This window comes from Danio rerio, chromosome 16 (assembly GCF_052040795.2).
Source record: "Danio rerio strain M-AB ecotype USA chromosome 16, GRCz13ab, whole genome shotgun sequence".
NCBI classification, from domain to species: domain Eukaryota; kingdom Metazoa; phylum Chordata; class Actinopteri; order Cypriniformes; family Danionidae; genus Danio; species Danio rerio.
This window is the reverse complement of record NC_141036.1, coordinates 15043715-15062487: the sequence shown is the minus strand read 5'-3', so window position 1 is coordinate 15062487 and position 18773 is coordinate 15043715. Positions and strand designations below refer to the sequence as shown.

At 33.7% G+C, this 18773-nt stretch overlaps 1 protein-coding gene and 1 long non-coding RNA gene across 3 annotated transcripts in view; one reads left to right on the top strand and one right to left on the bottom strand.

Annotated features, from left to right (window-relative positions):
* Positions 1 to 18773, top strand: part of itga10 (integrin, alpha 10) — a 94452-nt gene continuing 75679 nt past the window's right edge. Inside the window, exons 1-2 of one of the 2 annotated variants that reach the window (XM_087286750.1) lie at positions 1 to 73; positions 837 to 1087. In XM_087286750.1, the coding sequence (XP_087142876.1) occupies positions 1036 to 1087 (52 nt within the window). In that variant the 5' untranslated portion in view covers positions 1 to 73; positions 837 to 1035. Of the gene's footprint in view, positions 384 to 836; positions 1088 to 18773 lie in introns of both variants that reach the window. The other variant, XM_087286749.1, reaches the window with a different exon arrangement.
* LOC147840209 (uncharacterized) lies at positions 13700 to 16419 on the bottom strand. Its single transcript, XR_015511149.1, has 4 exons — positions 16377 to 16419; positions 15538 to 15577; positions 15296 to 15439; positions 13700 to 13959 (listed from the first exon to the last, which is right to left on the bottom strand). It is a non-coding gene; the product is annotated as an uncharacterized LOC147840209 (long non-coding RNA).

The following is an 18773-nucleotide window of genomic DNA, read 5'->3' as shown; positions in this document are numbered from 1 at the left end:
AGAAACGGTTCAGTTCAGTTGACTGAGGCAGACGAGGTCTTGCTGCAGAATCAAGGAGCTCTTTCATTTTCTTGTAGGTATTTTTCAGACACGTTGTGGTCAAGAGAAAGCAGTTATTAACTCAATAAATAACAAAAAGGCTGTGCAAAAATTTATAATGCTTTCCACAATTGATATATAAAGGATAAAGACTTCTTCAATAACAGAAAATCGGAGGAAAATTATATTACTGTCAGTTGTCTTTGCTAATGTTTTCATTTTGGCAACCGCTCGTTTGCGACAAATGGATTTATCAGCGCGGGCTTTTTAACTAGCTACAGCAGGTGTTGGAGCTACGCAGACCTGCATTTCGGATTTATTTTGTATATGAGGGGAACGAGACGGTAAGTTTAAGTAAGCCCAACTGCTTAAATGTTTTATCAAGATTTTTTTTTTAATAACAGTAATCTGCGTGTTTACACAGACACGCAATTTGTAGCTCCCTTGTCCAACGTTTCTTTAGGGGGGCACTAAAATGATGACTGAAATTGAAAGTTTATAACCATTTAACTATTATTGTTTTTGTGTATAAAGGAAGCTAATAGGCCTACATTTTTTGTATTGGCTTCCACAAGTTTTCCATTTTTGACAATTGTGTTTAACAATTTGGATTTCTGAAAATGTTGTTTTCGTTATTAATCACACAAGCACAGCTGTGTCTAAAGTTTGTAGTTCATCTTTGAAACATAGTCAAATGTTTAATCCTTCCTCTACTTATTATTTATTTTTAAATTGATTATTTTTGAGCTAAAAGTGACCTGGCCAGAATACTGTACAGTACTGTCTTTCATGCGCAGGAGTGTGAGAGCGGTGTGTGCGCGACAGGACTGCACAACGAGCGCGTGAGATCTAGCATGACGCTGAAGAAGCACATCTACACCTGAGAGAAGATGCGCCTGCACGCGCGCCTGCATAAATGAGCGCGCTTTATTTACTATCACTGATAAAAACCCAATTGAAGGAGAAAAAAAGAGACTGAAATTACATAACTGACCAATGGAGATTCACAAGTACCTGCTGCTATTCAAGATCACCATTCTACTTAAAGGTAAGTTTAAATGCAGTATCATATGCGTGGGTTTGTATGTGCTGCACTGCTGCATGCTCTCAATCTCTCTCTCTCAGTCAGCTTTATGTAAAATAATCTCTTAATACAAATCTGTAAATACTGGCATTTCCATCTGTCATCTGTAAACATTCTCCACTTACAAGACATGACTGTTAATTGTCTGTGACCTGTTTTTCCTCAGTCCTTTTTTACCACAGTTGTACTTTATATGATACCGTAATTACTGATGTGGCTCACTTAAGTTCAAGAATAGAGTTGATTGCATTTAATTAAAGTGTAAAGAATGAAAATGTTTTTATCTAATCATAACCAGATCGCTCCTTTTACAAAATAATTACTTACATTACAGAGTTTTATCTTCTAATAACTTCATCCAGACGTCAGCAAGATGGAGATTGTGAGGGAGACTTTTGTTTAAATTCAGGACCGGAAGAAACTAAGATTTAAGATAAAATGCAGCCTTCTTAATAGCTACTTTTTAGGTATACAAAATCACACGTCTGCAGAAGTTACTGTAAATGCAATGCTGTTTTAATGGAGCACAACAGTTGCGGATGAAGTATTTCCAGACTGTAGTCAAGTGCAATGTCACTAACTATATCATCATACGCATGTTTATGTGTTGTTTAGTCTGTATACTGTAGGTGCCGGGGTCTGTTTTGTGCATATGCACTATGGCTGCTGATGGATTCTGCAGATGCTGTGTGATGAGCAAGCTCTGTTATGTTCTGCTGAGCTTTAGATGGAGAACACAGGTGTGGACTCTGGGAATTCCACCCTCTTGCCCCCTTAATTCCTCCCTGCATTTCTCACTTCACTCTAGGCCTTCCGCCCCCACCTCGTAGGAGAGCTGATAGAGACATAACATGAAAAGTAAAAGGCAGAGAAGTAAAATACATGTCAGAAGAAATCCACTGAAGCTTTCTGTAGTATAGACCAGATACAACCAGTCTGTTTGAAAAGAAGTGTGATTTAAGAACTGAGTGAAACTGACCTAAGAAGTCTTGAGATTCGGTTTACACTGTGTACGATATAATGTCACACAGAGGGGTAAAGATTAATGTGTGTCTGCAAGGGTTAGTTGTGTGGCATTAGTAGTTACTTGGATTTAAATGTAATCTGTCTATGATGAGTTGATATACAACTTGTATGCTGAACTATACTCTTTCATTTACAAAATTAATATCAATAAGCTTTTTGAGTATTTGATCATTTGACACTTTAATGACATCAAAGTTAGTTCATGTGATTAAGGTGTGGTGTGAATCCCCCCAAAAGTTAATGTATTCGAAGTTTGAGGAAAATAAGTTATGTTATTTATTCATTCATTCATTTTACTTCGGCTCAGTCCCTTTATTCATCAGGGGTCGCCACAGCAGAATGAACTGCCAATTTATCCAGCATATGTTTTACGCAGCGGATGTCCTTCCAGCTGCAACCCATCAATGGGAAACACACACACTATGGCCAATTTAGCTTACCCAATTCACCTGCTCCTCATGTCGTTGGACTTGTGGGAGAAACCGGAGCACCCAGAGAAAACCCATGCAAACACGGAGAGAACATGCAAACTCCACACAGAAATGCCAACTGACCCAGCCAGGACTCGAACTAGCGACCTTCTTGCTGTGAGGTGACAGTTCTAACCACTGAGCCACTGTACCATCTTATGTTATTTATATTTATTTTAATTCTTCTACCATTTATTTATTCATTCATTTTACATCACTTTAACTCAACCCAAGAAAAATTAAGGGTACAGCTCTCAAAAAAATTAATTTAAATTATTTTTCTACTCACCCTAAGATCATCCAAGATTTAGTCCATGTCAAGGGCTACAATCCCTCAAAACATATACTGGCAAAACCAAATCAATACCTTAGACTCCTGTTGATAATTTGAGGTTTTACAAAGTCAAAAAGTTGAGCTAAAATGTTTAGATGACACTTTTTATCATGGGAGTGTATTGGTTACATCAACGTTGGTTACACATATTTTTTTCTAAGTTTTGAATAATTGAAAACGGATCATTCTGTAGTATAAACGCTGATCAAAACTATTTGTACATATTTACGATTGTGTTTTAAGTAGTATTTTTTTTTCATTTTCCTTCGGCTTAGTCCTTTTATTTGTCAGAGATCACCACAGCAGAATGACTCGCCAACTTATTCAGCACATGTTTCATACATTGGATGCCTTTCAGCCGCAACCCAGCACTGGGAAACACCCAAACACTCTCACACACATACATAGGGCCAATTTAGTTTATTCAATTCACCAAAAGCGCATGTCTTTGGACTGTGGGGGAAACCGGAGCACCCGGAGGACACCCACTCGAACACGGGGAGAACAAGCAAACTTCACACAGAAACGCCAAATGGCCCAGCCAGGACTCAAACCAGCCTTCTTCTTGCTGTGAGGCGACAGTGCTACTCACTGCGCCATTGTGCAGTTTAGTATTTCTTGTCTTTTAATATTTTTCCTTTATTACAAATGCTTGTTATACCTTTGACTCAAATATAGACTGTAGGAATAACATAACTTTTTTAAAACCATATTTAAAATAGATCAAATTGTTTCTCATTTCTGCGGGTTTCTTGGTAACATGTTCTCTCTCAGTAATGTGTCCCATATGTGTTCACATATTACTCATAGTGGCATGGCTGAACTGTACATTTGCATTTCTAAAAAGACTCATTTAAAGTGACATCCTTCCAGCAGTGGCTGAGAATGTCAGTGTTTCGCTATGGATTTTTTTGTGTGTCATAGTGTAAAAGTGTGTTTTTCTGTGCGTAAGGAGTAAGAGAATCAGAACTGCTTTTCCAGACTGTTCACCACCAAGCTACATAAATGTTTACAGTTGTCATGACAGGCCCCGGAGCCTGCAAGGACCAAGAAAACCCACAGAGCTGAGACACAGAACCAAAGATACTTCAGATCTCTTTCACAAAAAAACAAACACTGAAGATCGAGAACACAACAAGTGTAAATGTGAAGAGGGTGATTTTGGATGAAGAGAGTTTGGATATAGTTTAAGACACATAAATCATGCACATGAAGGGTTTGGACATATCAAAATCAGGCTAGTTTTGGCAGGAACCATTTGACGCAGGGGGGGTGTTATTGTGATACTTATGCAAGTTCACATTGCATTACTTTAGCCCAGATTTTTTATTTGTTACATCTCTTTTAAATGTCCAAAATTGGAAGCAAGTCAGAGCTCATTCACTCAAATGAGTGTCACGGAGTGTGAATAATCAAAGTTGCTATCACCAATGTGTCGCCTGTGAAATATTTATCATGGTAAATATCTGGACCTGTTGGTGATTCAAAATTTGTGTTTTGTTATTTGACTTCTGACTAATAAAAGCTCATTGGCGATTATCATTGGCAAGATTCAGTTCAGGGAAGAATTATAGACCGCAATGAAGACAGAACACATTTAGGCCACTACCACACCAAGGGGTAAAACAATACAGACCATTCCATTGACTTTCTATTGCAAGAGGCTGCCTTCTTGTCATTTGTGGCTTACAACAAAAAACAGAACAACACCCAAAAGCTGCTGTAATGTAATGTATGTATTTATATAGTGCATTTATCATGTGTGGCCATACACCCAAAGTGCTTCACAATCATAAGGGGGGTCTCTTCACACCACCAGTGTGCAGCATCCACTTGGATGATGTAACGACTGCCACAGGACAATGGTGCCAGTGCGCTCACCACACATCAGCTATAGGTGCAGTGGAGAGGTAGTGACATAGCTAATTCGGTAGATGAGGATGATTGGGAGGCCAAATGGATAAGGGATGTGTGACATGGTGTACTGCAAACAAGTAAATAAACCAATAGCATTTTTTTTTTTTGTAAGCTACCGAACTGTAAAGCCTTATAAAAAATAAAAGAGACTTATAAAAATTTACCTTTTTTAGCTGGTTTACCCTTCACCTTGTTACATAGAAGTTTTTTGGATTTATTTGTTTTTGTTATTTGTTAGAAATGACAAGGAAGGAGCTTCCCGCAATACAAAGTCAATGGAACAGGTTGGATTGTTTAACCCTCCGACAAGTTTGGCTTTCAGATTATAATGTGTTGGACTTTGTGAAGAAAGCTGGGAGAAACTTTGGCAGGAGCACCCATGTCTTTTTTGATGTTTTGTCTGAGATAGCCTGTCACAATGAGGTATAATTTCCAGCCTTGCACATGAAGTCTATATTCATGTGTGGTTTTGCGATTTTTGTCTTTATTAGTTGTCGTGTGCATTTAGTTGTGAAACATACTTTGCGAGCCAGTTGTTAACGATTGTTTCTTTGTAGTCATGCGGTGTTTAAGCTTCTGTCACCAAAACAACAGGTTCTGCAGTGTAAAAAGCACTGTGATCAATGACTTTGAAAATCATACCGTGCAAACTAATTCTTTCTGTTGAACACAAAATATATTTTGAAGAAAGCTGTTTTTCCTACTATGGAATTCCAAATAACTTATTTTGTGTACAACAGAAGAAAGAAACTCTTAAATATTTATAACCATGTGAGAGGAGTGCTTTTATATTTTCTATTTTTCTTGTTTTGAGATATTATGTGAGATCATGTGATCTGGATTTAAAAATAAGCAACTTATTGTGATGAACACTGGCTGATGAAGAGCCATGTGCTTGAAATGTTATACGCCTTGTGTCAGCCTTTTTAATTAGTTAGTTGGTGTTGCCGCCTTTTGAATATATATTTTTGCACTTTTTGCTGTTTGGCTGAGCACCCAGTTAAAGTGAGGTGTGTGCTTTTGTACATTTTTTCAATGCTTTTAAATGTGTCCTTTTTGTTTGGTCCTCTATGATAGGTACTATATATACAGTGCTCAGCTTAATTGAGTACACCCCATTTTGAAAATGAATATTTTTTATCAATTCCTCAGTGAATATAGGGAATATAATTTGGATGCATTTAAACAAAACAGATTTATTAAACAGATCAATTTATTAAAATGATCTTTTAGTCACCAGACATATCTAGAAACTGAAAGATCATTAAAACCTCCATTTTTTTCTTTTTTTTTCTTCTCTTGATTTTTCCTCTTTTTTAAAATTTGTATTTAATATTTCTCTATAACACATAAATTTGTGTGTTCTATTTTTTTTTTTTTATTATATATTTTTTTATTCGTTAGATGAGCTCCAGATTTGGCTTCAGTACTAACTAATCTAATGTATATGCACAAATATAATATTGTATAGCTTCCTATTAAAAATATGAATGTAAAAGGATAGATTTGTCAGGGGTGTACTTATATATGCTCAGCACTGTATAAATAATCTCAATATTTTTTAGCATTCTCTTCAATAAAAACAATAGTTATTGATTGGAAAATCTTGAGTTTTTGTGGCTGTAGCTTTTTAACATTTAAGTTTCTGCTGTTAATTTGGAGGTTTTTCATTAATTGGTGCAATTATTGTTAAAACATTGGTTTGAATGAATGCTTCAGTGACTCATAAAGACTTTTTTACATTATTGGATGAATCAGTGACAAATGACAAAGAAATGTAGCACTGTTTTTTTTTTTTTGTAATCGACTGTAAACATCAGCAAATGCAATCCTGTGTGGGTGAAAAGACTAAAGATTGAAGTTGCTTTATACCAACAAAATGACAAATCCAACACGTTCTCACTCCCAACTCGTCACATACTGACGCTTGGTCAGGAACCCTCGGCGTCAGTTATTGACGCACAGGGTACCCCTTTAGCGTCATATTTAGACGTGCAGGGATTCCCTATAGAATCTGTGCCTGAGCCTGAGGCGTCATAGGGAGACGCTGGAGGCTCGTATAATTACCAATAGATGTCAACAAACTTTTTAAAACCTGATTTACGCCTATTATCACAGTTTTCTTATTTTAAAAATATGTAATTTTTATTTTGTTTATGAAAAGCGTCTGTAAACGGGGTCAAAACTACTGTATGAATAAACTTCGGCCCACGTGACATCCCTTCACGGTGAGTTTAACGCCGCTCTGCTATTGGTCAAACTGCATCAGCGGTGAGTTCTCAGATGAGTTCAACTGTCAACATTAAATATTACGTTAATGCTGCATAATATATTTTTATTGGAGATTAGTTGGTGTTTATAAATATTTTATCATTTACTTTATATTTAATGAGTGAAAATATATTCGGTTGTCCAGTTTAGGGTAACCATGCCTAATAAAACTTTGATTCATTCATATTATTTATTATTTTTTTACTTTAAAAAAATATTAAATTTCAAGTACTAAGTTTAAAAATGTTTTCGGCTGATATTTTTCATTTTAAATTATTTATTAAAGTTGGGGTCATTGTATGTGGCGATCTATTTTTTACAGTCTATGCTCGCTATCCCAAGGTTCATTGCGATCCCAAGGTTCACTGCTGTTTTCCACAAGGTAAGTAAAAAGTAAACAAATAAACACGATTTGTTAATAAAGCATGTACTGTAAACTAGCGACGTTATCTAATTACATCAAGTTCATTTATTAAAAACATATTTTTCTCACATATAACGTTGGTCATGCATTAGAACAATATATACATTTTAAGATAAGGAACAGTGTAACCAGATTGTTGTTTTCCACAATAGAATTCGTGCAAAATCTATATATAATATGCAATATGCAACTCTAATAATACAAATGTATTCGTAATTGTTTCAATATTAAAGAACATCAAGTGTTTCCAAAGGTTTATTGTAAAAACAATTATTTTCCATGCCTTTAAAGGAAAAAGGCAGAAATTTTGCCCGTCTGAGCACATTTTATTCATTGTACAACACAAAACTAAACAAAAAAATAGCTTAATCTACCACACACACACACACACATATATATATATATATATATATATATATATATATATATATATATATATATATATATACAGGTGTACATTATAAGGTGTTCACTGTTCAGATATGAATATTTTTTCTTTGCTCTTTTCAGGTTCTTTAGATTTCTTTAAAAATCCAATTTTGTTTTCTAATAAGCAAAAAGTAAAATCACTTTACCCATGTTTATATGTTAAATTGCACTTGTCTCTCTCTCTCTATCTCTGTTAACACATTTATATTTGTTTGATTAATTCTTGTGTCTTTCAGCCTGTTTCTGCCTATCACCATGAGTGATTCCTCAATACTCAGATTCATCATAAAGATCTCAATTATAAGCTCAAGTTTTGATGACAACTTGGTGATCTGCAGAAAGCACCACCATGTAAGGAAGGCCAAGACCACTCTGGAATCAGTCAAGGGTTAGTGAAGTTTTTCATTCCATGTATATTAAATATCTACATTGTTTAGGCATATGTGATTGTATGAGATAAAATGCATTTATTCTTTCACTACTTTTGTAATAACAGAAAGAAACGCATTAGTTTTACTATTACTATTGTTTATGACAAACATTAAAAAACTACAGCATAAGCTCACAAAATATTGTGGCCTAACTGTTTAAAACTATTTGTTCTGGGTGTTGATAGTGGCCAACCATTTTTTTTCTTTTTCAGAAAGTATTTTGTTTTGTCTGATTTTATGATACCTTATAGGCCATCAACTGCCCACATTGGGGTTTAGGAAATTAGAACTGCTTATGCTGCTTGTCTACTAGTCTTAGGATAAGTTAGAAATGTTATAAATGTACATTTTTTTGTTGTTTTTATCTGGTACAGCTCATAGGAACTCCAATCTTCCCAACTGTGAGAGGGCCTTGCTCCAGTGACTGTCAGTGTGTACTTCATTGTTTCCATTAGTCCCTGTATCTGTAGACCTAGGTGACAGTGGGCTAGAGTCAAATTTTGGTTTTATTTAAACTAAGGCATACTGATGGCCTTTTTATCTCAGATTTGGTCATGCAAGTATTAATATATCCTAAAATATTTTTATATTCTTTCCATTGGTGGAAAAGATGTTGGTATAATTATTTTTAATGGACTGCTAAGATCTCAGCAGACATTTTTCTGAGATATTCTTGAGTGGGAGTCTGTGCAATACAAGGTGGATAGTATTTGCAAGGAAGAGTTTCATCTGTTCTGCTTCCACACTAGATATACTGCCAATTTAAGTAGATATGAACCATAAGCATAACCATTTCAAGAATGTACTTGAAATACTTTAGTACTTTAATACGAGGTACTTTAAACTGTATGTGTTGAAACTAAATTAACAAGAAAACAGCTCTGTGATGTTCACCTAAGAAAATTAGATTAGAAGATATAAACTGTTATGCACTTGTTCTGTACTGTTTCATTCCTTTTTCAAACACTGGCATTTTTGAAGGTTTATTTACAGCTAAGGATTAAGAATTGACAGGAAGATTTGTGGACTACATCAACTACTGACACTACCTCCAAAGAGTTGCAAAAAGCTGTCCAAAGTTTCAGCACCATCTTTAAGCCCATGATTTTAGTGTGTTTCATGCCTAATCACATGAGTTTATATCTGAGATAGATGAACTATGTGATTGTCTTAAACTGATCTACAAGTAAATGCCAAAACTTATTGGTTTACTTATTTATTTGTTTGTTTGTTTGTTTGTTTGTTTGTTTGTTTGTTTGTTTGTTTGTTTGTTTGTTTGTTTGTATATGTTAACCAGGTGAAATGGAGTGAGGCATACCAGGATATGCCTGGTTTTACTTTTGGGAAGGAGGTTGAACAGTGCAATATTTCTTCTATAGGATTGCAGTGACCAGACATGCTACTGTAACTCTCATGGTCATGTGCTGGAATTAGCAGATATTCAACAATTTGGCCATCTCGCTGACCTGTTGATATCAGAAGGTAACAATATCCAGTTGAATTTGTTTTAGTTGTTCAGTAACCTATTTAAATAGTATTGTGATTTTTTGATTGCTTATCATTGTAGACCCCAACAGCTCTGCAAAGCAAGTTGCAAAACAGAATCCATGAAACTGGCAGTGACTGGAAACCAATTGGAAGACTTTGGTCTGTGATGTAGAGGAGTGGGCAGAGGGTGAGGAAATTCTTATTAATATTACATGTAGTCATGAAAAATTGTGTTACTATTACTGTCATTTTTTTTTTCAGTAGCAGAAGCAAAGACAACAAAAAGAAGAAGTGATGTGGATGTCTTCGTCATATTGCATGGTATGTACACTAGACTTCTGTCAGTGTTGATTCTTTAAAAGTTGACGTATAATCCTTGTTATACAACTTTCTTTTCATAAATATATTTTAGACTCTGCTGACCCAGCAACAAAGAGGAGGGTGTTCAACATCATCCTGCTAGTCAGGATTCTTCAGGAGAAGCAGTGGATTCTTGTGGCAGAGATGGTCAACCACTATAAATACCTTTCAACTCATCCTGGTTCTTTCAAAGAACTTTCTTGCTTGTTTGCTACTGAAATGTACTGTTATGTATTTGTATTTTTTGGCACAGACATAAGCATAAGGTTACCCAGTCCAAAGGATATTAATATATTTTTATGTTGTTGTGTTCTTCTTTTAAGATTCGACATGTGGCCTTAACGAAGAGGGGTTAAAAGGTCTATGGATCATCATTCTCAAAAAGCAACAAAATAACTGAGAAATAAACAACAATACGATGGTGCAATCTAGAGACCTGCAAGGTACCTGCAAGTTTTGGCTGGAGCAGAGAACATAGATTTTTTTTAAATAAAGCTCCAGCTGATGAGTATGACATTGACTGTGGATTTTCTTTTACTGTAATCCAGAAGAGGATGACCTTAACCCTGAATCTAAAGCATGTAATAAAATCTGTAAAAAATTAAATAAAATTGTCATCATCTATAACCAAATTGTCTTTTTTTTAAATACATAGATATGTACAGTATGTAAGCATTCCTCTAAAATCAATCAGTGTTGTAAATTAAGAGCATTATTGTATGCCTAACTGCTTACAACATATAACGATTTAAGGAACTCTATATTAAAATGAAATTATTACATTAAGTGACATTAAGAGCTTTTAAAATATTAATTTCATGATACATTTTTATGATAAATTTAATTTTTGCATATACTTGGGCAAAAAATGTACATTATTATGGTCAACTGCTCAGATACCTCCAGTCAATATGTGGCTGAGTCAGGCAACCACACTTCTACCTCTGGAAAAATTAACCTATGATTTACATCAAAGACCTGATGGATCCATTTGGTCCTCATGGATTTTTCAAAAAAAAAAAAAAAATTAATCTCCTTTTATTTTTGTCCTTACTTTGAAACATTTGTATTAATTTGTTAGAATGTCTAACAAAAAACTGCTGCACTTGTTGTGAGATAACAGTGCGACTGTTGTTATTCTGAAAATAAAAATTAACTTTGTATAATGTTTTATTGAATGCAAGATAAAAAATAAAATATTTTCCAAGAGATGGATTGCGGCTGGAAGAGCATCTGCTGCATAAAAACATGCTGGAAAAGTTGGCGGTTCATAGCACTGTGGCGACCCCTGGTTAATAAAGGTACTAAGCCAAAAAGAAAATGAATGAATGAAAATAAAATATGTATTGAAATATGTATTTTTGGTAGACATAGAACTACACAGTAACTTATAAATACAGCACAGAACTATTTTACTTCTAGTTTAGATAATTTAAATGTTTGCATTTTTATTTTGTTGGTTAATGGCTATGTATTTTTAATCATTTGGAGGTTTGAACTATTCGCAGCATTTGAAAGGATATCTTTTCATCATTGTTACCTCATTTCTCAATATTTTCATGATTCTTACAATGCAGCAAATCTTACAATCATTTGATCATAAAGAAAATAATTAACAAATTAACCCACATGCAGGACAAAGACATTATGTGGAATCATTATTAAACACAAGTTCATCCATTGTCATCAAATCATACTGTTACACAAACAGTTGAAGATTTAGAAAGTAAAAATAATCAGATAAAGAGTGGTTTTTAAACAAATACATGTCTTTAAAAAGGTTTTATTTATAAACATTTACATATTTTAAAAGAGCTTTTATCCATATTTCAAATAAAGTGAAAACAATTAAATATCACATGATGACCATTAATGAAACACACTTCCAGAATTACATCCACACATATTATTCTGAACTCATAACATTTGTGATGAACATAGATCACTATTGCTAATAACTTGTAATTAAAGAGGATACTAATGTTTAGCTTATTTTTACAGCTTTTTTTTTTTTTTTTTTTTTTTTTACCACAACTGTAGATGTGGCAATACAATTTCTTGTCCATGTTGAAGATGATACATCTACATAGGTTAACTGCCCTTTTACTCAAAGGGGATGAGTAGAGCCCCGTAGAAAAGGAAAAAGTATTCACATTTCAAACGAGAAATGAGTGAGAGAATATCAGCAAGACTATTACCTATGCTATGTTCAATAAATAATGTTGGATATAATAGTCTGATATATACTGATCAAGTCAATAAAAGCTGTTTAAAAAATACTCATTGTAAAATAACAAATTTATGCCTGGCTTTCATATATGTCATAAATATATGCACAATGACCTTATTCAGATAGTCTTTAGTTCATTAAAATTTGTATCTGTTCCATTTTATTACAAAAAGGCTTTAAACTACATTACCCACAATCCTTTGTCGCTGTATAGATGGGAGGGGAAAGACATGGCGCTACAAATTGTAGTTCCTTGAAAGGTGTAGTTAGGGTTAAGTTTAGGGTTACGATCTTGGTTAATCGTTAACTATTTAAAACACAGCGATAACTCATTGATAAAGGACACTGTTAGTAAAGTGGCAAAGTTAGCAAAACATAGTTAGCAACACGAAGGATCTTTTAATTTGGCTTTGAAGTTATAGTCCAATCACAACGTCGCAATCTACGTCACACTTTGTCTCTATTTGGTAATCTTCCGGCTGAAGGTTGATTATAACCTTATAATATAACTTAAATATCAAAATGTTTATTAATATTACATGTTATTTATTGTCTTATTAAAAATACAAATGTATATTTACCGTGAGATTACTTTTGTTAACCTGATGTGCAAAATGATCATAGTAAAACCAGATCATAGGCAGTATACTAAATTTGAAACGAATAATAAAATAATAAAAAAGCTTCATGTTTGAAAACATTTCAAGCATTTGCTGTAACTAAACCCTGCATCATGTAGGTATACAAATATAAATATATGTCAAACTTAAATGACAAATATAGTGCCCATTAAATAGTATAAATAGTAGTTCGTTGTAAATGAGTATGCAAATAAACACAATACATTTTTAATGAAACATTTATAATTTATTTATAATGCCACAAATAAAAATAAATAATAAAAATCACACAAAAATGCAAAAATATATATTTTAACCAAAAATATATATTTTATAAGTTTTTAATGCAATAATATATTACCATACATATATAAATGATTAAAAACAATTATAATTGAAGCAAATGTATATTTTGTATTATTATTATTATATTTATTTTGTGATATTTATTCATGTCATACATCTGGTATGTCAAGCTCAAGTAAAACTGCACTGCAAAAAATCTTTTCAAATGATGCCTTTGGAAATGCCATCATAATAAACAGCTTTCACAACAACAAGAAGTCAAGTTCATGACAAATGCAAATTATGTTTATAATAACAACTTTCTGAACTTAAACATCAAAAGTAGAATAAGTTCAAAACATATTCAAGTATTTACCGAAGAATACCAAAAACTATTTTTACAAAACACTGAGAACCAAAGTGTGCTTGGTGAGTCCAGGTGTTTATGCTGACTAGACTGTCATATTGCAATCCGGTTAGCATGAGGAGACTTGGGCGTAAAGTGTCAGCAATTCCTGGAGGGCTCCCATGTGTTATTCCAGGTTTTGCCACTGTAAAGTATTAGAAGTGCACAACATCATTACTGAACAAAGAATGAGCGTTAGGTTTCATTTAGAAAGTTCAGTGATATTTATTTATATATGTAAAGTGTCATTAAACCTGGCACTCTTGAATTAACTGTATAATAGGTTAAACATTTCCAGCATGTTTCCATTTATTCCAAGCAGATCTGTCAGTTCTACAAACTCAGAGATCAGGATAGTAACTGCACTTCTCATTATGAACACCCTTATCCTTCACATACATTTTTATCACCACTGATGTCCACTGTTGTAGTTTTCATTGAAGGGAATGCTGACACAAATTCCAGCATGATTTTTTAAATAGCAGAATATGGGTATTATTGGGCCAAAACCCTAAAAAATATAAGATGCAAGATTGGAATCTTGATGAACATATTGTTAATTCACGTCTTGCAATTTAAAACACATCTCATGTTTGACTCATCAATTATATGAAAACTACAACAGCATACTGTGCTCCACCCTAAAATATTTCTAAATTATAACAAGCTTATTGCTTTACATGGCTAAACATTTATTTTATGCCTGCATGATTCACTGCTATTACTGTAACCCATTACACTCTTAACCCAAACTAGTTGACTTTATTAGAAAACTGCATCGAAACATGTTGCCTTAAATCCTTTATGTTTTTACACAAGGTGAAACTAAACAGCCCACTTTAAATTAACCTAGAACCTTTACAATCTTCTTGAACTTACAGTAATATTTTAATTCAAGTATGGCTGTTAAGTTGTACCTTGTATAAAATGTAAGGGGTTTAAGCCACTGGGTTTCTATACAATTTTCTAGTAAAGTCAACTAGATTGGGTTAAAGGAACAGTTCACTATTTACTCTCCTTTAAGTGGTTGTAAACCTTTTTTAAAAACTTCCAAGTTACTTTGTGTTAAACATGAAGGAAGTTTTTTGAAGAAAGCTGGAAAGCTGAAAACATTGACATACATAGTAGGAAAAAACAAATACTATGGAAGTTAATGTTTGCAGGTTTTCATCTTTCTTTAAAATATAATTTTTTTGTGTTTAACTGAAGTAAGCAAGTCAGACATATTTGGAACAAGTGAAGGATGAGTCAATAATGACAGAATTTTCATTTTTGGGTGAATCTCTTTAAGAGTATACTGAAAGAAATGTCCTACTCAATGAAGCTAACTTCAGCTGCATGTGTAGCCCCATGAGTACTTATCTAGAAATCAAAACAATGATCACGTCAGTCCCATTTTAGGCCCTTTATATCATATTGGCCACTGAATGGACTACTTAGTGTTGCAATAAAATAAAAAAAATTATAAAACTATGACTTACCACACAATACAAGACAAACAGTGAATTTTCAGCTCTGCCTTTGCTGTACACAAGATGAGGTTCCAGCTTCAACACTGATCTGAGTGGGGCAGTTGTGCAGCTCTGTGAGGTTGTGACTGTTCAGATGCAGTGCTGTGAAGAGTTCTTTATTAAAAGAAAGTACATTCTTTTAAAATCTGTACATAATAACAAAGAAAATACAATGATTTTAAATAATGATTAATTCTGAACAAAAACATTACCCTTAGTCAAGATGAATTCATATGTCAAAAGTTTCTGCATCTGAAATGAATAAAAACAGATGTGACATTAGTTAAACCCACTAAACTACTAGATACATCAGTACTGCATTAAGCAGTTGTAAAGTAATGTAAGTGTAGTCCAAAATGAGCCTTAATCTGTTTAAGATAATGATTTAAAAAAACGTTGCTTGTGTAAAAAACAATCCAGCCACTTGTAATACATATGATCAATGGTAAATTTCTGAGAAGGTGCAAGGTAATCCTTGAGTTTTACCATTACCATCCTGACTGACATAATATTTGAAAAGAAGACAGCTTGTTGTGCCTCTTTACCACAATTTAGAGATGATAGATTCTTTCTTTTATTAAATAAATTGGTAAAGGCCAAATTGTACTGGTAATAGTGTATGATATTCATTGTGTGACATACATCAGCTTAAGTTATACTTGAGCTTTTGTTATGCTATATATATATAGCATATATATGTGTGTGTGTGTGTGTGTGTGTTTTAAGGCATGGAAAATAATTGTTTTTACAATAAACCTTTGGAAACACTTGATGTTCTTTAATATTGAAACAATTACGAATACATTTGTATTATTAGAGTTGCATATTGCATATTATATATAGATTTTGCACGAATTCTATTGTGGAAAACAACAATCTGGTTACACTGTTCCTTATCTTAAAATGTATATATTGTTCTAATGCATGACCAACGTTATATGTGAGAAAAATATGTTTTTAATAAATGAACTTGATGTAATTAGATAACGTCGCTAGTTTATAGTACATGCTTTATCAACAAATCGTGTTTATTTGTTTACTTTTTACTTACCTTGTGGAAAACCGCAGTGAACCTTGGGATCGCAATGAACCTTGGGATAGCGAGCATAGACTGTAAAAAATAGATCGCCACATACAATGACCCCAACTTTAATAAATAATTTAAAATGAAAAATATCAGCCGAAAACATTTTTAAACTTAGTACTTGAAATTTAATATTTTTTTAAAGTAAAAAAAATAATAAATAATATGAATGAATCAAAGTTTTATTAGGCATAGTTACCCTAAACTGGACAACCGAATATATTTTCACTCATTAAATATAAAGTAAATGATAAAATATTTATAAACACCAACTAATCTCCAATAAAAATATATTATGCAGCATTAACGTAATATTTAATGTTGACAGTTGAACTCATCTAAGAACTCACCGCTGATGCAGTTTGACCAATAGCAGAGCGGCGTTAAACTCACCGTGAAGGGATGTCACGTGGGCCGAAGTTTATTCATACAGTAGTTTCGACCCCGTTTACAGACGCTTTTCATGAACAAAATAAAAATTACATATTTTTAAAATAAGAAAACTAAGATAATAGGCGTAAATCAGGTTTTAAAAATTGCGTTGACATCTATTGGTAATTATCAATTATGCGAGCCTCCAGCGTCTCCATATGACGCCTCAGGCTCAGGCACAGATTCTATAGGGAATCCCTGCACGTCTAAATATGACGCTAAAGGGGTACCCTGTGCGTCAATAACTGACGCCGAGGGTTCCTGACCAAGCGTCAGTATGTGACGAGTTGGGAGTGAGAATGTGTTGACAAATCATACTTATATTATATTTTGGCAAGTTAGTGGCTAGTTTGTACAAAAAACACATAATCTCATTCATGATCTCTGCATGCTGCCGTGACAATTATAGTCGAGGTGCTTACTTTTTAATGAAAACATGTTTACATTTATTCATTTAACAAAAGCTTTTATCCAAAGAAACTTAGTGTAGAAATGAGGCAGTATAATAAAATCAAATCAACATTATGTTGGTGTTGTGAAAAGTGTGTATGTAGCAAGTTTTTTAGTTTTTTCAATAAATAATTAAGGAACGACTTGATTAATAGATTAATAGAAGTAGGTTCATGTGTTGACAAAACAAAATTTGTCTTTTAGTTGTTTAGAAGTTTAGGCCAGTTATGCTGCCAGTATGGAACAGAAAGAGTGAAAGCAACCTTGTGCCTCTTTTGGATGGCACCATAATATGCCAATTAAAGGCACAATAGGTTTTATTGAAAAACAGAAAAACACTAAAGATGCTTTAATATGTTGTCCCTTTTATTAGGCTGCACAACACAGCACATGACAGAAGCTTAAAATGTATTTAGATAAAACATGATCAAGACCAGAAGAACGAGAAGCGGTTTGCTGAGGCGTAATAAAAGCTCTGCTTTCGTGACACGTCACTCTTGTCTCAAATTATCAGTTGCTTCAGTGGCCTCATTTTACTTTGATGGCTTTTGGAAAAAAAAGCCGTACTTTGCTTTATACTAACAGTAAAACCTGCAGCTGTACGGCTGCACTCATTGTGCGTACCTACCATGAGAGGACGCAAATTAATTCAGCTTTTTAATTAATTAATTTTTTTATATATAATTTAAATAGATTTTTGAACAGTGTACACTATAATATATTGACAAAGCAAGAAATAATGAGAATAAAAAAAGTTGTGTGCTTTTGTGTTTTAAAGTGTGTATGTACTTGCATGGTGGGATATGGGTAAAGAAATCTATTGGCTTTAGTTGTGTTCGCGGTATTTCCACACGCTAAAAAATACAATTCAGATAGCTATTGTTTAAAACAAGGTTCAAAATGAGTAAACTCTCTTTAAAACAGCTAAACCTAATTGAGACATTTGCCAATAGGCCTAAAACTAATGAGACAAATATTGCCTCCCCACACCGCAGTCTCATCAGCACCTGAGCCGGGGGAACTCCAGGCCCAGCTCGTGTCTCATTCATCTGACAATTCTGATCTAGCTGCACAGCCTACTCGCATGGAACCACTATACCATTCAAGCTGCTTAAACTATTTTATCTGACTGACTGGCACAAATAAGCTCCATTCTCACAACAAGTTTTTGAGTTCTCTTACCCTTTCAACCGAGTTTGTTCAAGCAAGGTTATCTTGAAACACTTCAGTACTGCTGCGAGTAGGCTACTTTATAAATGCTTATCAAACTACCTGCTTGATTAAATGAATTAAATTGTAATTGACCGGTGCCACTAATGGTTCTGTAAAAAAAAACTGTGAAAACAGTTTAATACAGGCTTCTCTGAAACTGAGTATTTAACTTTAATTTTATTTAGGCTAGATTATTATTTTATTTAACAAACCAGTTTGAGTTTTGGGCCTGAAACATATAGCGGACTGGTTTTGAAGCACTTTACCTCC